General features: G+C 48.3%; 1 protein-coding gene across 1 annotated transcript; it reads right to left on the bottom strand.

The window, feature by feature from the left end:
* Positions 1–1704: 1704 nt before the first annotated feature.
* MSRB2 (methionine sulfoxide reductase B2) lies at positions 1705–18593 on the bottom strand (the record flags this gene model as incomplete). Its single annotated transcript, XM_080717085.1, has 5 exons — positions 1705–1809; positions 3210–3357; positions 14720–14796; positions 18155–18234; positions 18587–18593. The coding sequence occupies 5 exons, from the start codon at positions 18591–18593 to the stop codon at positions 1705–1707; spliced, it is 417 nt and encodes a 138-aa protein (XP_080573211.1).
* Positions 18594–23405: the final 4812 nt, after the last annotated feature.

The following is a 23405-nucleotide window of genomic DNA, read 5'->3' as shown; positions in this document are numbered from 1 at the left end:
TCAGGAAGAAATAAAGAGCAACAAAATGGACAAATGTTTAGGTAAATATAAATAAATATCATCTCTACACATTAACAATGATTATTTGGGGATTTTTGAATGTGTGTAAAATTAAATATTTGGAAATAGTCATAGAAAATACAGGAAAGTTAATATGTCAAGTTTCGCATTCTTGGAGAAGCCAAAAAAATTAAAAATTAAAATGATTTAATTTTAAAATTTAAAATTAAAATGATTTAAACCAGCCATGATTTGCAAGACGGTACCCTGCTGTGATTCCCAGAGTAGCCACTAAAAAAGTGTCGAATAATGTATAACAAGTTAATTTAAAGAAAATGAAATAACTAAGTTTCCTTTCTGCCCAAAGACCACAGAGAATGACTTAAATACCTTTACGAGCTGGGGATGGTGGCCCACATCTGCAATTGCAGTACTTGGGAGGCTGAGACAGGAGGACCACAGTTTTGAGACCAGCTTCTGCAACTTAGTGAGGCCCTCAGCAACTTGATAAGACCTTATTATAAAATAAAATAGGGCTGGGGGTTGTAGGTCAGAGGTAGTATAAGCCCTTGAGTTCAATCCCCAGTACCACACACAAAAATAGGTGAGTAAATAAAAACTTGTATTAACAAGCTATTTAAGACTCTGTAAAATATGTGCTTTCCTCCTCTTGGCAAAATCGAAGTGCCTACTACCCCATGGTCTAGTTCTTTTTTTTTTTTTATCATTTTGCTTTGTAGTCACGTTTATAAAAATGCAAATTCACAGACTTAAACTAAAAGCAGACATCAGTATCAGTAAACATTTTATCCAAGCATATTGAAGTTTAACTTTTCAGCCCAGAGGTACGAGGGCGAGCATTTATTCGTAATCACTGAAATCTAACAAACCCACATTGGAGCTGATTCTCGGGGAGGAAGGTTGGAAGTAGAAGTTTGAGACATGGAAAGTTTTGAAAGTAAATCCCACGTGTCGGCCATCATCAAATGTGGCTCCGAAGCACAGCCCTGGCCAGCCCGCGGCGGAAGGGGCTGCTCATCCGCTGGCTCAGCACGCGGTTCCCTCACCTCTGTACGTTCATGAGGGAGCTGACTGCATTGGAAGGGCGCGTTCTAGCTCCTACTCCGTCAGCCTCCTGCTGTCGCCCAAGTGGCCTGTGGTCCCACCCAAAGCTCGGGGGCAGGGTTGAAGTGATTCCTGTTAAAGAAGAGAAGCTGCAACCCCTTGGAGCCAGAGCAAAAGTTGCCTTGGTTTTATAGTAAATAAGATGAGCCATCCGCCTGAATGATGGAAATGGAGGTTACAGATACAGGGCAGGGAGGGAGGATGGAGGGTGAGGATGCGGGGCAGGGAGGGAGGATGGAGGGTGAGGATGCGGGGCAGGGAGGGAGGATGGAGGGTGAGGATGCGGGGCAGCCAGGGAGGATGGAGGGTGAGGATGCGGGGCAGCCAGGGAGGATGGAGGGTGAGGATGCGGGGCAGGGAGGGAGGATGGAGGGTGAGGATGCGGGGCAGCCAGGGAGGATGGAGGGTGAGGATGCGGGGCAGCCAGGGAGGATGGAGGGTGAGGATGCGGGGCAGGGAGGGAGGATGGAGGGTGAGGATGCGGGGCAGGGAGGGAGGATGGAGGGTGAGGATGTGGGACAGCCAGGGAGGATGGAGGGCGCGGATTCAGGGTAGCAACCGATGGCAGCTCCGAGATGGTCACTGGTCGCTTGGCTTGAACTTCAGGGCCGCGCTGTTGACGCAGAACCTCTGCCCTGTGGGTGCAGGGCCGTCCGGAAACACGTGGCCAAGATGCGCCTCACACTGCAGCAGAGAGAAGCCTGTGTCATTCCCAGTGGAGACAGAGCCGTTTACCTAAAGCCAGACAGACGAGCCCGTGTGGCCACCCACTCCACAGATTAATGTCTGCCTGGGGAAAAAGCCTTTGGCATCAGAATCCGATTGAGACACAGGAGACTGCAGCACAGGCTAGTGCTGAAGAGCCCCATGTTACCAGCGAGGATGTAAACCAGTTATTAAATTCACGCCTTCAGCGGGGTATGGTAGAGACGGGAGGACTGCAAGTTCCAGGCCAGCCTCAGCAACTTAGCGAGACCTTGTTTCAAAATAAAGAATAAAATAGGGCTGGGTGTGTCACTTAGAGGTAGAATACTCCTGGGTTCAATCCCAGTAACACACTCATACTCACACACTTATGCTTTCACTTACACACACACACACTTACACTTTCTTTCACTGACTCATCTGTGAAGCAGGGATGAGAATTATCCCTGCATAATAGCGTTATTAAAATGGCTGACAGTGTGCATAGAGCTTTAACAGTCCCTGGTGAGTGTTCAGTGATGTAGTCCGTTGATTATTGTCATCATTTATATTTGAAGGCAAGGCTATTTCATCTTTATCTACTTGCCTCTGGTGTTTGACCAAACCCATGCATCAGAAAATGTGAGCATCTGCCGGGCGTGGTGGCGCACACTTGTAATCCCCGCGCTTGGGAGGCAGAGACAGGAGGATCACGCAGGTTCGTAGCCAGCCGCGTGCGCTGGCTTAGGAGACCCTGTTTCCAAATGAAAATGTAAAAATAGGTCTGGGAGTGTAGCCCGGAAGTAGAAGGGCTTCCAGGAACCCCAGTACCACCAAAAAAAAAAAAAAAAATGTGAGCATCTGTGGGTGCAGAGACGAGTTTGCTCCCTGGATTGAAGCCACTCACCTACCAGGCTCCCAGGTATGCAGTATAGACCTGCTGCGGGGGAGGGGAGGAGACCCGAGAGGCAGGACCCGCCATTCCTGCAGACCCAACCTGTTCCCGTCTCTGTGCAACAGGAGAAGCAGGAAGGGCTACTTCAGAAAGTGGCCCAGAGCCTTTACCCTAGCCTGCAGCGCCCAGGATGGGAGAGGGGTCAGTGCGGGCAGGGCTAAAAGTCCAGTATGCATTATGTATTTATTTATTTTTGCAGTGCTAAGGATGGAACCCAGAGCCTTGTACACGCTAGACAAGATTTCTACCACTGAGCCCTTTTTATTTTATTTTAAGGCACGGTCTCACTGACCTCAAACCTGCCATCCTCCTGCCTCGGCCCCCCAAGTGGCTGGGATCACAGTGTACTTTGATGACAAAGCGCCCCCATATTTGCCCAGGATGGGAGCGCTCCCCGCGGCCCTGGAGCAGCAGGAGAGGAAACAGAGAAAGCCAGTGACGCCACCTGTTTGCAGACCACCTCTGTGCGCGCTGACCCCGTGGACGTGTCCAGACGTCTCAGGATTCCTGTGTGGCTTTCGTCCGAGCCAGATGTACCATGAGCCTCAAAAAATGAAGGCCAGCCAGTCCCGGAGCAGTACTTCTTCTCAGAACTGTGGAGGACACTGTTATTAACACATCTTTTTTTTTTTTTTTTTTTTTTTTTTTTTTTTTTGCTCCCACTTGAGCAGGACCCATTTCCACCTTTCTCTTACCAGAATCTGAGCTCAGCTACATAAATAATCGGTTCCACAGAGGTGTTCCCATCACCCGGCTTTGCTGTTAAGGACTCAGTCTGGCCACAGAGAAAGGATGGCTTGTGCCTTTGACGCTAATGGCTCCTTTACTAATGTTTGATCTAAAGACCCTAAAAACACTAGGAGCTTTGTGAACCGTGTTGTACATTAGAACCTGCGGGTCACATCCATGTGCTATGAATGCAGGAAAAAGAGAAATCAAAAGGGGAGCAGGGCGTGGTGGCGCACGCTGTAATCTCAGCATTCAGGAGGCTGAGACAGGAGGATTGCTGTTTGCAGCCAGCCTCAGCTACTTAGTGAGGCCCTCTGCAACTCAGTGAGACTCTGTTTCAAAATAAAGAATAAAAAATGGTGCCGGGGTGTAGCTTGGAGGTAGATTGTCCCTGGGTTACTTCCCCAGTTTGAAAAAAAAAAAAAAAAAGGAAGTCCCAGTGGTGGAGGAGGTCGGCCCATGATGGAGGCACATCAGAGGAGTCTGGTCTGGCGACAGAGCTGTTGGTAGCGGCAGGAGTTGCCAGTCGTCTAAACGCAGGCGGCCGCCTTGCTGTGGACCCAAAGCTGCCCCTGCTGCCCAGCCCTGTGAAGTCAGGCAAGCCGCTCAAATCCCCGAAGGCTTGTTTCCTCATCTGTATCAACCCCTGGAGGGGTAGCTTGAGGGTTTAGGGATGCTCTGTGGAGTTAGATTTGGCTTGGTGCTGGGCGCAGGGGAAGTTCTCATGAATGTTCTGTGTTTATTTTGTGTGTGTGGTACTCGGGCTTGAGCCCAGGGGCACTCTACCACTGAGCTGCACCCCCAGCTCTTTTTTTTTTGGGGGGGGGCGGTACCAGGGATGGAACCCAGGGGCATTCGACCTCCAAGCTACAGCCCCTGCCCTATTTTTTTTTTATTCTTTATTTTGAAACAGGGTCTATAAGTTTCAGAGGGCCTCACTAAGTAGCTGACACTGTCCACGAACCGCGATCATCCACTCTCAGCCTCCCGAATGCTGGAATTATAAGCGTGCGCCAACACGCCCGGCAACCCCCAGGCCTTTTTATATTTTACTTTGAAACAGGCTTTCACTAAGTTGCTGAGGCTGACCTCTAGGTTGATACTCCTGCCTCACCCTCTTAAAAACTGGGATTACAGGCTTGTACCACTATACCCGACCATGACTATTTTTATTAGTAAATAAGCCCAGAGACCCTGTGTCAATGATTCCAGCAAAACTTGACCTTCTTGGGAAGCCCCAGAGACCAATGGTGCAGAAGGCTGATGCAGGCCAGAGGAGTTGGCCAGGATGGAGGAGAGCCACGCACACTTTCCCACCGGAGACCCTGTCCCCAGGGCTGGGATGTGGCTCAGTGCTGGAGTGTGCACCCCACGCAGGGGGCCTGGGATTCCATCCCCAACACCACAAAAAATAAGATTAAAAAATTTAAAAATATAAACAAAAACCCCATCCCTAAGAGACTGAACAGATAAGCTCCTGTAAATGGCACTAGGAAAAGAGATTTTTAACAAACTCTAGATGGCAGGGAGATGATCATCCCTACCTAAGAAAGAAATCATTGGAAGTTAAACCATGTCAAAAGCTGAGCAGGCCACACATGGTGGCGTATATGCCTGTGATCCCAGCCCTTGGGAGGTGGAGACAGGTGGATCACAGGTTTGAGACTAACCTCAGCAACCCAGTGAAACTATCAACAACCCAGAGAGACCCTGCTTCAAATACAGAACATAAAAAGGGCTAGAGGGTAGCATGCTCAGAGGCAGAATGCCCCCAGGGCTCAAGAACTCCGAGCAAACAGGAAGAGTAGAGAGCAAGGCGATTCCTAGACCTGAACCCAAGAAGCAGCTCTGGGGGAGCAGAGACCCACCAGGGAAAGGAGGGCGTCACCTGTCCAGGCCCAAACATTCTGGTCTTGGGACCCCCCATCCCCCAAGTTACCGACAATCCCTGAGATCTTCTGTTTACGTGAGTCACATGGGCCAATACTTAACCAACTAGAAAGTACAATTTACAAGTATGTAAGCCTATAGAAGACTTTTTTATTTTAAGAAAAGGGAGTTATTACATTTAATATACCATTTTTAGGACAATACTATTTTCCAAAATGAAACAGACACTGAGAAGGGTTGCATTACTTAACAACTTTTTAAAAATTGTTTTATTTATTTATTTAGGTACTAGGGATTAAACCCAGGGGTATTCTAGCTCCAAGCTACACCCCAGCCCAACTTTATTTTTATTAATTTTTTATATTTATTTATTTTACTTTTATTTCTATTTTTTTTTACAGGACTGGGGATTGAACCTAGGGACATTCTACCTCCCAGTTACACCCCCAGCCCTATCTTTTATCCTTTATTTTGAAACAGGGTCTCACTAAGTTGTGGAGGACCTCACTAAGTAGTTGAGGCTGGCTGCAAACCTGTGATCCTCCCGTCTCAACCTCCCAAGTGCTGAGATTACAGGCGTTCACCACTATAACAGCTTGCTTAATGATTTTGCAAATCTCATTCCCATCTGGCTTGAAAAAAGACAAATGCTTTCGTCTTGTTGTTCCCCAAGCACCTGACAGGTAAAACAGAGGCAGCCAGGCATGGTGGTGCCCACCTGTAATCCCAGAACTTGGGAGGCTAAAACAGGAGGATCACAGGTTCAAGGGCGGTCTCAGCAACTTAGTGAGAACCTGCTTCAAAATAAAGAATAAAAGGGCTGATGTAGCTTTTAAATAGAACGCCCCTGATGTAGCTCAGAGGTCGAATGCCTCTGGATTAATTTCTAATATCAAAAACCTTAAAATAACCCCCCAAAAAAATCTTAGAGGAAGAAAGGTTTCTTTGTGCACGGGTCTGGAGATTTTAGAGGTCACAGTCTGGTGGGGTGTGGCTGGGACCAACCACAGCTGAGTCTCCACTCTGGCTTCTGCGCTCACTCCATGGGGTGTTTACAGGGAGCCAGAGGAAGAGGCTGGGCAGGGTGTGGCTTGGGTGAGGGACATGGGCGAGGCCCTGGGCACCACCCCAGCAGGAGGATGAAGCAGACCTTGTCCTTTCCTGGGGAGGGTGCGTGCTGGGAGAGGGATCACATGGTGGGTGCCCCAGACAGGGCCCAGGCACCCTCTGGAGTCCTCCTGGGGAGCCGCCCAGGCATGCCCCTCGGCAGGAGGCTGGACTGGCCAGAGACTTGGTGTGAGTCCACTCAGCCTGCGACTTCTTGTGCTCTTGGCAAATTATTTTATACACACACACACACACACACACACACACACACTCACACACACACACTGTGAATTGAACCCAGGGATATGCATAGCTATATCCCCTACCCTTTTCTTATTTTTTTGTTTTGAAACAGGGTCTCACTAAGTTGCTGAGACTGGCCTCAAACCTGTGATCCTCTTGTCTCGGCCTCAGGAGTACTGGGACTACGGGCCGTGCCAGTTTGGCCTAGCTGTAAATTTATTTACTCTTTTGAAGCCCTGGTGATCTAATCCACAAAACAGCAACAGGATAATTACCCCACAGGTTGCTGAGAGTGTTCTCTGAGATATTTTCTATACGAAGGCTGTTGAGGACAGTGCCTGATCCATGGGATATAAATAAGTTCAAAGCCAGGCGTGGTGGCGCACGCTTGTCATCCCAGCATTTGGGAGGCTGAGACAGGAGGATCGCTGTTCGCGGCCGACCTCAGCTACTTAGTGAGGCTCTTTGCAACTTAGACCCTGTTTCAAAATAAAGAATAAAAAATAAATTAGGGCTGGGGCTGTAGCTCAGAGGTAGAATGCCCCTGGGTTCCATCCCTAGTACTGCAGATAGATAGATAGATAGATAGATAGATAGATAGATAGATAGATAGATAGATATAATTAAGTTCATAGCTAATCCTTTTGAACATCATTATTACTAATTACAGATATTTGTGAAATTCAAGTAACTATAAATTCAACAGCAGCAGCTGCACGCTCGGTTTGGGTTCTTTGCAAACCCTTTCCCAAGGGTTCAGAAATACCCACCTGGGGCCAGGAACAGAGCTCAGTGGCAGAGCGCCCACCAGGCACCCCCCGCATTGCAAAAGAGAAAGGAAAATGCTCACCTCATCCCAGGGAAAAAAACATCTGTACCTTTTAACCACAGCTGGCCCCCCACGATAGTACAGCAGCTACTGATCATTAAAGGAATTTTGGTAGAGAATTATGAATACAATAAAATTTTTAAGTAAATGAATCTTAGACTAATAAAAGTCATTAAAATATTTTATGGGAAACAATAAACCTTTATTGATGCAATTAGCTGAATCTAGAGATTTTACCAAGTAATACGAGAGGCCTAGCATACATCACTTAAGACTGAGAACCTACATGTTCATGTTGAAGCCAATTTGAAATTCTAATATACATATTTATGTGATTGGCAGATTATAAGGCTCACCCTGGAAAAACTAAAGCTATTCTGGGCCATATGCTCTGAGTGGTATTTCTTTTGTTTGTTTTCTATGTTGACTTTTTTTTCTCCTCTCTTCATTTCTGGTTATTCAACAACCCCCAGAGCAACAGCAGAGGCAGCTCACCCTTCAGGAGAGTTGCATTCATTTGCTCTGAGTGGTATTTTTTGTTGTTGTTGTTGTTGTTGTTTTTGCCTCTCCCTTGCCTCCTTCCCTCCCGGCTTTGTGAGGTGAGATCAGTGTCCCTCCCTGCACCCCACAGCCACTGCTCATGCTCCGGACCCAGCCCCCGGACTGACGCCCTGAGCCCCACTGAATCTTCCTTTCCCTAAGCTGTGCTGTTAGATGCTTAGATGGGAGCAGAGGGAAAGCCGGGAGAACTGTCAGTGCCCGCCAAGTCGGGCTTCTTCCCAAGGCACATTTCCACGGTGCCTTCCTTCCAAATGAACATCTTGGGATCATCTCCGGATTGCAATCGCTGCTAAGCAACAGGGCGGATGTCATTGGTCAGTCAGTGGCCAGCACCGCCACGGTAGCTCGTAGGGTGGCTGTAGACAGGAGCACAAATAGCTGGGATGCTCTCACAGTCCTGAAGGCTGGAGCCCCAGGTCAAGGTGCGAGCGGGGCATGTTCCCCCTGAAGACGCCGGGGATCCCTCTGGCCCGCTCCTGGCTCCTGGCAGGGCTGGCAGTCCTGAGCCTGTCGCGGCCACTCGTCCTGGTCTCCAGTCACAGGCCATCTGCCTCTCTGTGTGTGTCTCATCGTTGTCTTGAGAAGACACTAGTCATATCAGGTTAAGGCCCCCCCTCCACTATGACCGGGGACCCTATTTCTATTCGTAGGTTCCAGGGACAAGGATCTCAACGTATCTTTTTAGGAGACACAATCCCAGCCTTAACACCTTCCAGGAGGTCTGCAAAAGAAGGAAGGACCAGGGCTGGAGAAATCAAGAGGCTTGTCAGTTTTATCTCTTCAACTAAGTAAAATCTTTGGGCCAAAAGGAGAACACTAAGTCCTAAATGGTGTGCCACTGACGAAGCCACAGGAATTTGGAGCAGAGAACAAATCCAGAAGTGGTGTGTGCTATCAGAGGAGGCTTCCGGAAGAGCTCTGGGCTCCGGGAGTCAATGGGACTTAAGTTAGCAAATGGAAGGGGGCGGGAGAGTCCCGGGAAGCGTCCGCGTGACAGGGAGCACCCCGCTGGAGCAGGGAGCGAGGGGGCCGCCGTCCCCACATTCACTTGTTAATTTAATTAGTATTTAGTTTTGGTGACCAACTTTTCATGTCATGCTGACTTGCTATGAGCATTTTGAGGAACGCGTATTTTCGCTCCCCTGCCTCCTATGACAGAAGCTCAAGACCATAAGCAGAGAGGAAAAATGAGAGTCAAAACAAGAATAGACTCCTAAGACCCCCCTCTTGAGTGGGAAGGATGCCCACGAGTATAGGCTTCATTATATGCTCTCGTTTATTCAAATCTCTTCATGACCAAGCATGCCTGCAGGTGCATAACCCAGAGAGGACCTACCTCTGAGGCTACATCCTTGTTAACTGGACTGAGTGCTTAGTACGGTCAGACTTTGTTCTGGTGTTGGTACAGCTCAGTCAATCAAACAAACCTATGAATTAGGTACTATTATCATCTCTCTTTACAAGTAGGGACATAGACGTACAGAAAGGTTAAGAACTTGCCCAAGACCACGTAGCGATGGTGCCAAGGTGTACACCTGGCAATCATAACCAGTCTTTGATAAATGAAAGTATCTTTTAGAGGTAAAAAGCCGGCCGTGGTGGCGCACGCTTGTAATCCCAGCATTTGGGAGGCTGAGACAGGAGGATCGCGGCTCTCAGACAGCCTCAGCTACTTAGTGAGGCCCTTTGCAACTCAGTGAGACCCTGTTTCAAAATAAAGAATAAAAAATAGAGCAGGGGGTGTAGCTTGGAGGTAGAATGCCCCTGGGTTCCATCCCCAGTACTTCAAAAAAAAAAAAAAAAAGAGGAATATATTCTGGAATATAAATTATTCCTGTGAATTGGTTTGGGTCTGAAATGTACCTCAAAGGCTCATGTGTTAAAGGCCGGGACCCCAGCTTGGCATTACGAGTAGGTGGTAGATCCTTTAAGAGGTGGAGTCTGAAGCTGGACATGGTGGCACATGTTTGTAATCCCAGTCCTTGAGAGGCTGAAACAGGAGGATTGCAGGTTCAAGACCAGCCTTAGCAACTTAGATTCTCAGCAACTTAGCAAAACTTTGTTTCAAAACTTAAAAAGGGCTGGAGTATAGCTTGGAGGTAGAAAGTCCCTGAGTTCAATCCCCAGTACTAAAACAAAACCAAACAAAAAACAGGTGGGGCATGGTAGGAGGCTTTTAGGGTGCTGGGCGCATGCCCACCCTTGATGGGATGGTGGGGCCTGGCCCCTTCCTCCTCCTCTCTTTTGCTTCCTGGACAGGGGATGGCCATTTTGCTTCCAGATCTAGTTATAATGTGCCACCCTAGCCCAAGCAATGAGGCCAACCAGTCATGGGCTCAAACCTCTTGAAACTCTGAGCCAAAATAAACCTTTTCTCTGTATAACTTGATTCTCTCAAGCATTTATTATAGTCATGGAAAACTGACGTATCTGTAGCAGCAGCAACAGGAAAAACGAACAGAAGCAAACTCAAAAGTTCTTAAAAAGAAAACAGAAGCTTTTCCACTCCCATTAAACACTGAGCAGGATTTTGGAGAACTGGCTGGCTAGCTCATTGCTTGGGACTATTTCAGTACCACAGCGATCTGGGGTTAGTCATATCACTTCCTTAATTCAAGTTTGTGTCGTGATAATAGCCAGTGGCCATTTCAGTTTAAGCAAATTAAAATTCGATGTAAAATTCAGCTTCCTGGCTGCAGCAGCCACATTTCAGATACTCAATGGCCACGAGTGATGAGTGCACACAGGTATAGAAGGCTTCCACCGTCGTGGGCATCCTCGGACAGAGCTTCTCACTCGGGGCTCTCCCAGCCCCAGCGTCCTGTGACTCTGTGACAGCCTGTGAGGAGAGGGACGGGCGCTGGCAGACAGGACAGGGACAGGTGTTAAGAAGGCCTCCCCCTGACAGATGTGAAAACAGGAACACGGCGAAGAAAGACGGACACGGAAGAGGGGGCTCTTACATAGATGACTCCTTCCATCCTGCCATCACGGTCCAAATACGGAATCAGAGCATCTCTCTGGCGATCAGCTAGGAACAAATGACTACGACAACAGTCTTTCCGCTGAGAGCAAGTTGGCCACATACTACATACATTCATCATATTCTCTCTCTCTCTCTCTCTCTCTCTCTCTCTCTCTCTCTCTCTCTCTCTTTATGGTGCTAAGGATTGAACCCAGTGGCATTCTACCTCCAACCTCTACAGATTCCCAGCTCTTTTTATTTTTATTTTTATTTTATTTTATTTGTGGGTCTGGGGACGGAACCCAGGGGCATTCGACCTCTGAGCTACACCCCCTGCCCTATTTTTTATTCTTTGTTTGTTTGTTTGTTTTTGGTGGTACTGGGGTTCCTGGAAATCCTTCTACTTCTGGGTTACACTCCCAGACCTATTTTTATATTTTTAAATTTGGAAACAGGGTCTCTTAAGCCAGCAAGGCTGGCTTCGAACCAGCGTGATCCTCCTGTCTCCGCCTCCCAAGCGCGGGGATTACAAGTGTGCGCCACCACGTCAGGCTATTTTTTATTCTTTATTTTGAAAAAGGGCCTCACTAAGTACCTGTGAACTGCGATCCTCCAGTCTCAGCCTCCCGAATGCTGGGATTACAAGCGTGCCCTACCATGCTTATAATTTTTATTAAGCGTGGTATTATTAACTGGCTTATTTTTATTTTTCTTGAAACAGGGTCTTGCTGGGTTGCTGAGAACCTCGCTAAGTTGTTGAGGCTGACCTTGAATGCGTGATCTTCCTGTCTCAGCCTCCCAAGTACAGGGATTACGGGTGTGCGCTACCAGATCTGGCTTACTTCTCCTCTTTCATGGAACCAAAATGGAAGAGATAACTCCTGTCTCTGAAATATGATTTTTCCATTTTACTAATGTGATACAGTGAAATACTGTTTGGTCTTCCTCCAGTTTCCTGACATAGCTGACTTCTAAAGTCCTTGCAAAGCCAGCCATGGCGGTTTGTAATCCCAGAGTTCGGAAGGCTGAGACTGGAGGATCGCAGCTCGTGGACAGCCTCAGCAACTTAGCGAGGCCCTTTGCAACTCAGTGAGACCCTGTTTCAAAAGTAAAAAGACTAAAAAATAGGGCTGGGGGTGTAGCTCAGATGTATAATGCCCCTGGGTTCCGTCCCCAGCACTGCAATAAACAAACAAACAAACAAACAAACAAAGTCTTTGCAATCTTCAAAAGGGCAGTGTCTTTTTTGTATGCTAATGATTCAGCAGATGCTGGCAGCCCCCTGGAGCTTCAGCATAGGGTCTGGTCACCAGAAAGAGCAAGGCTTGGCTTGGATGACTGAAATTTCCACCTTGACCTCTAACCTCTGGCCACGGAGAGGACTGATGGTCACGTGGATCATCAATGGCAGGTGAGCTAATCAGCAATGCCTGTGGAGTGAAGCTCCCCAAAGCCCCAAAGGACAGGGTCCAGAGAGCTCAGCAGGTTCCTGGAGCAGGCACCCTTCCCCCCAAAACAAAACAGGGTCATGCTAGGTTGCCGAGAGTCTCCTTATGCTTCTGAGGCTGCAATCCTCCTGACTCAGCCTTCAAGTACTGGGATTACAAGCGCGCACACCCATGCCCAGCTTGTAATAGCCTTTAAAATGAACCAGTGACACGCTCCCTGGAGTTCTGTGAGCCGCTCTTGGAGATCCACGAGACCTAAGGAGGAGGCTGTGGGAAACCCAATTGATAGCTGGTTGGCCAAAAGCACAGGTCACAACCCAGGACTTGTCATTGGCATGTGAAGGGGGTCCTCAGGGACCGGCCCCTCAATCTGTGGGGTCCGATGCCATCTCCAGGTGGACAGGGTCAGGACTGAATTGGATTAGAGGACACTCCACTGGTGTCTACAATGGAGCCAACTGCTTGCTTGCCAGAGGTGGGGAGAACACCGTGCGACTCTGGAGGTCACAGAAGTCGGCTGTGCTCAGTGTTGGGGTGTCAGAGCCGGGGGAAATGGTTGGTTTTGCTAACACCTCCCTGTAAAAGTTAAGTTCCTTCTAGTGTGCTCCATACCACCCTGGACTGACAGCCTCCCCAGAGGCCTCCCCGTCAGCCACCAATGGCAACGTGGAGGCGGAGGCCTGGCCTCCTGACTGCGCCTCGCCTGGTCGGTGGGGTCTCCTAGGTGCGCTGCATTAGTGGCCAGACGCCGGGAAAGCCCTGTCTGCTCAAAGCCCGAGGGACACCAGGAAGCCCTGCCTAACGGAGGGCACGGGGAGCTGGCTTGATTTATATTTTATTCCAAACCAATTTAGGGTTGCTGCAAAAGAAATGAAAACATCTTTGAAGTTCTGAAAAACAGGACTTCAAAGATATTTCCTTTCTTCTCCGTGGAATCTACTTTTTTTTAAAGACTGTTTCTTGCATATCTAAACAAAAAAGGCTTTGTTGAAAGATTTTAGATCTTAATTGACTTAAAAGAGGCTTTGAAATCAACGGACAATTAAATTTACTTTCGGCTTCATAGAAGAGGGCACGGTATTTACTACTGACTGTCAAGTGTTGTGGGGAATCTATCCTCATAAAAGTCTACATTTCCTAAATTAAATTATAAACCCATTTTCTCTGGGAGAGGTACAGTTTTGATCATATGGCCAAGCAAATACTATTAGGGTTTAGATTTCTTTCAATTCTTTCCTAAGAAATTCTAATGGCTTTATTATAAGGTACCCATCAAGGTCTCATTTACTGGCCAGTTCTCAGGGATACAGGGAGGAAAAATATAAACCAAGAATATTAACTGCCCTATATGCTGGATAAAATTCCAGACAGACAAGTATCTTCTATGAATATCTTCTTATTTCTCTAATGTTAAATGAGGACAATTAAAAACTTAGAGCCAGGCATGGTGGTGCACGCTTGTAACCCCAGCATTCAGAAGGCTGAGACAGGAGGATCCTGGTTCATGGACAGCCTCAAGTACTAAGTGAGGCCCTTTGCAACTCAGTGAGACCCTGTTTTAAATAAAGAATAAAAAATAGGGCTGGGGGTGTAGCTCGGAGGTAGAATGCCCCAGGTTCCATCCCTAGTACAGAAAAATAAATAAATAAACTCAGAAGCCAGGTACGCTGGCACTCACCTGCAATCCCAGCTGTCTGGAAGGTTGAGGTCAGGGATGCAAGTTGACCCTTACCTGGGAAACTTAGCAAACTCCCATCTCAGAAACTGTAGGGCATGGGGGTGCATGCCTGCAATCCCCAGCACTTGGGAGTCTGAGACAGGAGGAATGCAGGTTCAAGGCCAATCTCAGCAATTTAACCAGACCCAGTTTCAAAATTAAAGAGCGTAATAATAATAAAAGACTGTGGGTGTCGCTTAGAGGTAGAATGTGCTTAGGTTCAACCCCCAGTACAAAAAACAAAAAAACCTCACAACAAAAAATAACACGGGAAGGAAGTGATAGCGTGACACAGTGGCGGAGCATGTACTGGAGTATTCGAGACCCTGGGCTTGATGCCTGGTACCAATCATACTAATACTAAATAATCAATACAAGGAGTATGCAATGGTCCAAGACCTCCAATGAGCTAGAGCTGTATGAATAGGGAGGTCTGTCCTCCCCGGTTCCAGACTCTGCATCTTACCTGAAGAGCGGAGTGTCACAGCACACGCAATGGTACATTCCGGGCTCCTTGTTGTCCAGGTAGACCCCACTGAAGGGCTGGAAGGAAAGGAGACACACATGTGCAGGTTTCCCATCTCACCAGCAGGAGGCGCTAGAGCAGACGTCAATAGTAGATATGGGCTGGGGTGTGGCTCAGTGGTGCTGTACTTGCCTAGTATGAACACGGTCTGGTTCTGGGCTCAATTCAGAGAGGGAGAGAGAGAAAGAGAGGGAGGGGAAGAGGGAGGAAGGGGAGGGAGAGAGATGAAGTGGGGTGGGGGGAGAGAGAGCGAGCACAAGCACACACTAGGTCCCCAGTACCCAGGTCACTATTGAGATAAAAGAACTCTGGTCACTGTGGCTTAATGGGTTTGCAACTTTATAAAGGACTTTCAGACTTAAGGCAGTGAGTGAGCTGAGTTAATTTTTTTTAATGTCATTTTGCAAACTGGACCTCACTGTTAAAAATAAATAGAAAAATTTGCCTAATCCCATCTGTCATCTTTCTTATCAAAGAAAAATTTAAAAAGTGCCAAGCATGGTGGCGTAACACATAGCCCCAAGTATTCCCAAGTATTCCTAGTGCTTATGAGGCTGAGACAAGAGGATCACAGTTCATGACCAGCCTCAGCAAATTAGCAAGACCATGTTTAAAAATAAAAGATAAAATAGGGCTGGGGGAGCCGGGCATGGTGGCGCACGCTTGTAATCCCCGCGCTTGGGCGGTGGAGACAGGAGGATCGCACAGGTTTGAAGCCAGCCTCACTGGCTTAAGAGACCCTGTTTCCAAATAAAATATAAAAAAAAAATAGGTCTGGGAGTGTAGCCCGGAGGTAGAAGGGTACCATTCCCAGTACTACAAAAAAAAAAAAAATAGGGCTAGGGGTGTAGTTCAGAGGTAGAATGCCCCTGGGTTTGATCCTCAGCACCACAAAAAAAGGAAAGAAAAAAAATGGAAAAGGTAAAAGAAATTCTTGTACAAAGTAACAGCTCCTGTGGCATTACCTGATCTCCCAGGATGGAGGCGGGTGAAGCGCAGGCACTCACCACACAAGAGCCAGTTCAAGAAACCAGCCATCCTCTTCTGGCCTCTTCAGGTTTCCCAACCTGGAGAAATGGAGGTTTCGCTGCTCAAACCTCCATTTCCCTGGTGATGATACTAATCACACATTTTCAATGAGCCGTCTAACAGACGCTTCCAACGTAACCCACTGAGCCTACCATATGGTACGCCTGGACATTTTTTTTCTCTTTAAAACTCTACACTTGCAGCTGGGCTTGGCGGCGCACGCCTGTAATCCCAGCATTTGGGAGGCTGAGATCGGAGGACCGCGGTTTGCTGACAGCCTCAGCTACTTAGTGAGGCCCTCTGCAACTCAGTGAGACCCTGCTTCAAAATAAAGAATAAAAAATAGGGCTGGGATTGTATTTTGGGCACTGGAGACCTAGCTTATCATCTGCAAAACCTCCCTGATCTCACTTGGGAGGCTGAGACAGGAGGACTGCAGGTCAAGGACAGCCTCAGCAACTTAGTAAGACCCTATTTCAAAATAAAAATATATAATAACGTTGAGTGAGAGGCACAATGAGGTACATTTCAGCAATAAAATGATCATTTCAATCTTACCAGACTGTCACAGTTCCGACAATAGATTTTTCTAGATCAGCTTGGAGCTGGTTGTGCCTGGGCACATGTGTACTGCCCCCAGGTGGGAGGGATGTACCACTTCACTACCGACACCCAGCATCCCTGGACGTGCTCTCTTCCCCATTGAAGATTTTATTAAAATTCTACCCACAGGAAGCTGCAAGAAATATCAGCATTTCACAAGAATTGGTAGGCATCTGCCAGCCTGTCCGATGACTTCTCCAGTCATCAGAGAAATCGAGGGTGGGACCATGATTACATGACCAACGGCAGGTCCTGACGAAATAAACTGCAATATTCTACCAGCTTGCAAAACTCCGTCACAATGAAAATATCTCCTAACGAGGCCCCATAGGTCAACGGCAGGCAGTATTTGGGCCCAAGAGAGGCCACTTGGTAGGAAACCGTGTCAGACGAGGGCCCACTGGGGGCTGCTGTCTCAGAAAATGAAAAACAGGAGACTGTCAAATGCAGCTTAAGTTTCCATCTCAAAGCCCTCAGCCTCCAACATTCACAAAAGTTGATTCTTGGAGTGCCTTCTCCAGCTGAGCACTGCGGCAGGTTCTAGGTTCTAGGTTCTAGGGGTAGAACAATGAACAAACGGGGGAAGAAAAAGTGGGGGCGGAAGCGAACCCTGCCTGGGGCTAGGAAAGGGAGAGTTGGGGCGAGAGAGGTAAAGGTGGATGTCCATTAATGAGGGGAAGGGTGGAGTCCCAGATGCCCAGGCCTTAAAAAGGAAGGAAGCTCAGTATCTGGGAGCTTAGAAAAAGCTTCAGTACCGAAATTCGGGGAGAAATGGTGGAATTGGCGATAGGGTGGGAGGCATAGCCCAGAGCCTTTTAGGACTGGAGGAACAATTTATTTTTATTTATTTATTTATTTAATTTTTTGGTGGTACTGGGGTTTCTGGAAGCCCTTCTACCTCCGGGCTACACTCCCAGACCTATTTTTTACATTTTTATTTGGAAACAGGGTCTCCTAAGCCAGTGCGCGCGTCTGGCTTCGAACCTGCGCGATCCTCCTGTCTCTGCCTCCCAAGCGCAGGGATTACAAGCGTGCGCCACCACGCCCGGCTGGAGGAACTATTAAAAAATTTTTTTTTTTTATCAGCGCACAGTAGTCATACATCTTAACGGGGTACACGATGGTAGAGGCATACATGCACGCATCACTCACGCAGCCCTAGTTTTCTTTCAGCTGCGCATGGTGGACACACCTGCAATCCCAGTACGTGGGGGGTTGAAACAGGAGGATCAGGATCGCAGGTTCAAGACCTCAGCAAACCTAGGGGATCCAGCTTCAAAATTTAAAAAAAACTTTAAAGGGATGAAGGCGTAGCTCAGAGGTAGCGTGCCCTCGGGCTCATTTCCAGTACCACTCAAAAGAGATTTTTTTTCTTTTTTCTTGAAAGCAGTTGGGAAGGCACAGAGGGGTTCCCATTGGGGTTGTAGAGAAGAGAAAACGAGAAAGGAAAAACAGAGAGAGAGAAAGAGAGAGATGAGAGATGAGAGAGAAGACAGAAGAGAGAAGATGAGGAGGTGGGGGAGGGAGAGAGATGGGAGAAGAGAGAGCACCGGTGGAGGGGAGGGAGGAGCCCAGGCTTACTCAGGACACAGAGCTCTGGCGGTGGAGGGCTCAGGTCTCCGGTGTCGGGAAGGATCGGGTTTTGGCGATGGAGATGGTAGAGGGCCAGACTCGGGGAGGAGACCGCGAGGGGCTCGGTTTTGTGGATGGGTTTACGCCCACCTCACAGTGGGCCCAGCTTACCGGTTCTGTGCCTTTTTCTCTTGTGACATGGAACTGCTCCGGGGTCAGCTTCCTCCGCCACTCAGCCTCCGAGAGAGACCCTGTAGGGTTAAATAGGGAAGTGTTCTTTTTATCTTATTTATTTATTTATTTTTGTGGTACGGGGGATAGAACCCACGGGCATTCCTCCTCCAAGCTACACCCCGGCCCTATTTTTTATTCTTTATTTTGAAATAGGGTCTCACTCAGTTGCAGAGGGCCTCACTAAGTAGCTGAGGCTGTCCTTGAACCGCAACCCTCCTGTCTCAGCCTCCCAAGCACTGGGATTATAAGTGTGCACAAGCATTCCCTGCTGGAAGGCTTTATTAAAATATCTTCTTGTGTGGAGAAAAGGAGCCTCCTATCGTCCATACCCCAAAAGGGAAACTGAGGCCTACCTTAATCTATTATTACGCTCCATGGTTTTGGCCCACTCCCTTTAGCTTTAACTAATGAAAGTTACTAGGACAATACTCTCTTAGCTAAGGTGGGTAGAAAACCTAATTCATATTACATGTTTTAATCACCCAACATTAATAATGTGAAAGCTTGTATAATCTATCTCTTCAATTTACAAGTGTAAAAGGAGTGACCCAAAAGGCTGGCGACCAGCCCCGACACTGAAGATAAAATGGAAAATAGCTGTGCTGGGGCCGGGGACGGAGCTCGCAGGTAGAGCGTTGTGCTTGGCCTGCATGACGCACGCGCACACGCACCATCAAACAACACCTGTGATATCTGCACCTGAAACACAAGTTTTCCTTTCTGGGGTTCTTGTCTATGATGTGCAGAGTATGACACTCGCAGTCAACAGAAAGGTGGGCGGGGAGCTCATTATAAACAGGATGAGAAAAGAGGTCGAGCACGCGCGCGGGCAGTGGGGAGCCGGCAGCCCGGCAGCTGGCAGCCGCCTGTGGACACTGCTCGGGAGCCCCCGAAGCCACGCGCTCCCAATGGCAAACTTCTTTCTCCCGAAGTCCACAGGATCTGCCAGAAGAGAGGCGCAGGCCACCCCAGGGGGCCCGGTTGGCCTTGGTGTCCAGCAGATGCCTTCTGGTCACTACCTGAGCGTTGCCCAGGCCGGGTGCCTGGCAATTAAGGAAAGCTCCCCAAACAGCGGGGTTCCCAAGTAGGAAAGACCAGCTAGAGGGGCTGGTTTGGGGTTCGTATACTTGGGAGTCGCCTTTCCAGTTAGGTCCCAGAGACAGTTTCCGGGGATTTGCATATTATGTTTTCATAGTGAAAAATACACTATATTGAGCCTCCTTCTCTCAGCTGGGGGTCTAGATGCTGCTTTCTGGGTGGGGTGGGGGTTTCTCCTGAGGCTGCCCTGTCAGCAGGAACAACTGGGGTGCACTCTCAGGAGGCAGATTACTCTGTCACTTGACATTCGGGAGGTCTGGTCTCTTCAGGAGTTTTTGGGGTTAGTTACCATCTCATCTATGCCTCTCAGGAATGAAGCTTTCTACCACGGCCCTCTGGCCCTACCTGCCTACCTCTTTCCACCTCCTCACACTTATATATCAAACAGGTCATAACATGATTTTTTAATTCCTTTTTAGTCACAGAAAATAATCCCAAATAATCCTCCGGCAAGAAAGGACCTCATCACCAATGTATAATACCGCACACAATGTGTTTTCAGTATTGTACACTGTTGATTGCTTATGATTGTTTACATTTTATGAAATATTTTTAACAGTCAAGTATATTTAGAGTTATCTTACATATGCTTTTGTACGGCTACAAGGGTTTCTTCTAAAATTTTTCTATGAAAATATGCTCACTTAAATTCAGTGTTTGGGGAAGGCATCTCTTTAGGAGGAAAGCAACACGTATTTTCTAGTTACTACTGCCCCGAGACCATCAGAGTCACCATGCACAAGATCAAACAGTAAGTGGAAAAGGAATGATACAATTTCAAAAATTATTGCTTTTATAACCTCCAAAATAATAATCAACTCAAACAGGAGCCATCAGGGGATTCTAAGGCCCCAGGTGAAAGACACGTTACAGGTTCAGTCACTGAGCTCAGGGGGTCTCAGTGAGCCAGGGTGGGGCCCCTGTCCCCTACACTTGGTTCTCAAATTCTTTCTCCTTAAGCCCTGGTCCCCACCACCTCGCACCTACCTCTCAACAGAGGGCTTCATTTTGTAGGAGTCAGAAGCAGCCACCACAGAAACACCTCAGCCCGGCTACGCAGCCTCTGTGTTCCCTACACCTATGCCCAGCCTCCCTCTGGCCCAGTCTTGCTGCCACCGAGCAGGTAAGCGCTGCTTGGTCCAGAGCCACTCCTGTCTTTTAGGATCGTATCTTACCCTTTCACCATAGACTTGCAACACTCACACCTCTCCATCCTTGCCACTTGCACCTAGACATGCTGAGTCAATCAAAAGAGAAGAAAAGTCACACAAATGCGCCCTCTCTCTCTCTCTCTCTCATACTAGGAGTTGAACCCAGAGGCTACACCCCAGCCCTGTTTTATTTAATTTTTAATTTTGAAACAGAGCCTCGCTAACTTGCTGAGACTTTCACTCACTAAGTTGCTGAGGCTGGCCTCGAATCTGCCACGGTCCTGTCTCAGTCTGCCAGGACCGGCATTGCAGGGCTGCACCACCACGCCAGCCTCTGTTTCACATCTCCACAGCCAGACTTCCGGCCGCGGCTTCTCTGCCACTCCTTGAAACATTAGCTTCTACCCCCACCAGTGCACAGATCTCTCAAAAAGCTCTCAAGTGTCTACTGAGAAGTCCCTTCTCACCAGGGTCTGACACTACTGCGTTCTCTGTTCCTGTACATTCCGTTTGTTCCCTTGGCTTCCAGGATGCGGGTCCTCTTGCGTGGCAGCGCCCCCTTCCAACTCTCCTTCCTCTCACCCTCCCCTGAATCCTGGCGCTCTCCAAAGGGCTCTTTGTCCTTTGCTTTCTTCTGTCAAAACTCCAGACCTGCTGCCTGGGGGCCTTCTATCCACTTAGGAGCTTGAGGCACCAGCACATGATCCAGCTCGAACTCTCTGCTGTCCCGGGCCCACATACACTTGCCACTCTGGCATCTCCGCCGGGACGTCCCTCTCAAACACACACAGAGGAATTCAGCCACCCTGGCTCACCTCCTTCCTAGGAGCTCTAGCTCCTTCAGCGCGTCTCAGGCAGAGCCCACGACTCCCCTCTGCCCGCGCCAAGGCCTTTGGCGCAACTTCCTGACTAGCTGGAGGGTCCGCTGGTCACTTCTCTCTGCCCTGACGTTGGACCAAGCCATCTTTCTTCTTTTTGTTTTTGTTTTTTGGTGGCGCTGTGCATTGAATCCAGGGGCATTCTACCTCCAAGCCACACCCAGCCCTTTTCTGTCACTAGGTTGCTAAGAGTCTTGTTAAGTTGAGGCTGACCGGGAACCTGCGATCCTCCTATCTCAGCCTCTCAAGTGCTGGGCGTCCAAGCGGGCACCACCACTGGGCTCCTAATCGTCTCTCTATTCCTGCCGCTTCTGGTTTTTTTTCCCCCCCTCGCAGTCCCAAACTGTTTAATATGACATAATCTCCTCAAGGCCAACCCCAAGCACCGCAGTGTGACTCCCAAGGCCTTCCATGGTTCCCAGGTTCTTCTGTTCTGAACTGTGCTCTTCAGAGTCACCAGGACGGGTCAGAACTTCTCTTGTTTAGAGTTTCCATGCTTTGTTCCTGCTGCCTCAGTGCCGCTTCCTTTTCTTTTCCTAAGTCTGACTCGTCCTTCTGGGTGAAGCACTCTGTGAAAGTCCTTGCAGCCAGCTCACTGATGGTGCGATTGAGGTCGACGGAGCCCTTCCTCATGTCTGCCTGCTCAGCCTGCCCGCTTCCAATCGAGGGCACTGACGTCTCCAGCTGTGACACTACACTTCTCTTTGCAGGTCTATCAGGTTTTGCTTCACGTAGTTAACTGCTCTGTTGCCAGGTGTTAAAGGGTGTTAGCTGGGCACATGTCTGTGACCCCAGTCCTTGGGATGCTGAGACAAAAGGATCCCAGGCTCTCGGCCAGCCTCAGCAGCTTAGTAAGGCCCTCTGAAACTTAGGGAGACCCTGTTTCAAAATAAATAAATAAAATGGGGCTGGGGGTATAGCTCATAAGTAGAACAACCTGGAGTTCCATCCCCAGTACCACAAAAAAAAAGAAAGAAAGAAAAGGAAGGAAGGAAGGAAAAAGGAAAGAAGGAAGGAAGGAAAAAGGAAGGAAGGAAGGAAGGAAGGAAGGAAGGAAGGAAGGAAGGAAGGGGACTGTTCTATCTCCTTGGAGAATGGATTCCTTTACCAGTACACAATGCCCCTCTTTATCACTGATTTCTTCTTGCTCTGAAGTCTGCTCTATCTTAAATTAATCTGGCTACTCCTTTCTTTTTATTGGCATTAGTACAGTACGTCTTTCCCTATCCCTTTACTTTTAATTTACATGTGGCCCTATATTTAAAGTAGATCAGATCATATCTACTCCCAAGCTACTTGGGAGGTTGAGGCAGGAGAATCCCAAGTTCAAGGCCAGCATGGGCAACTTAGTGAGACCCTCCCTGTCTGAAAATAAAAGGAAAAAGGACTGGGGATGTAGCTCAGTGGTAGAGCAGCTCTGGGTCAATCCCTCATATTGCAAAAAAGCAAATAAATAAAGTAGGTTAGGTCATGAGAGTGGGTTGTCATGATGGGATTAGTGTCGTAAGAAAAAGGCCTGAGAGCTCACTCTCCATACACACGAACACACACACACACACACACACACACACACACACACACACACCACCATCATCATCGTCATCATCAGCGAGAGGCCAGAGGACCAAGGAGCTCGAAGACCTCAGAAATGGGTCCTCACCAGGAAGGAACCCTGCCTCCCTCGTCTCAGATTTCTCAGCCTCCAGAAAGATGGGAAACAAGTCTGTTGGCTGAGCCTCCCCAAGTGTGAGGCCTGAGCCGTGACTCAGATTTTGAGGCCTGTAACCGCAGAGCCATTTCCTGGTTATCATTTTCAATGGACAGCTAGCAGTGCTGACACGAACGTGCATGAGGTACTTGTATCCCTTAACTGAACTGGGCGGAAGCCGGTTTCTGATTCCTAAGAGCAGTGCTGTTAAAAACATCTTTGCACACATAGCTTTGTTCTTCTTTTGAATTATTTCCTTAGAATGAATTTCCAGGAGGCGGTGTCTAATAGGTTACACAGCTCCTTTAATGGACTGGTGTCTAGCCACATTTTAATGTGTTTGAAGAACGCTG

Source organism: Muscardinus avellanarius, assembly GCF_963383645.1.
Source record: "Muscardinus avellanarius genome assembly, chromosome: 20".
NCBI classification, from domain to species: domain Eukaryota; kingdom Metazoa; phylum Chordata; class Mammalia; order Rodentia; family Gliridae; genus Muscardinus; species Muscardinus avellanarius.
This window is presented reverse-complemented; position numbering and strand designations above follow the sequence as displayed.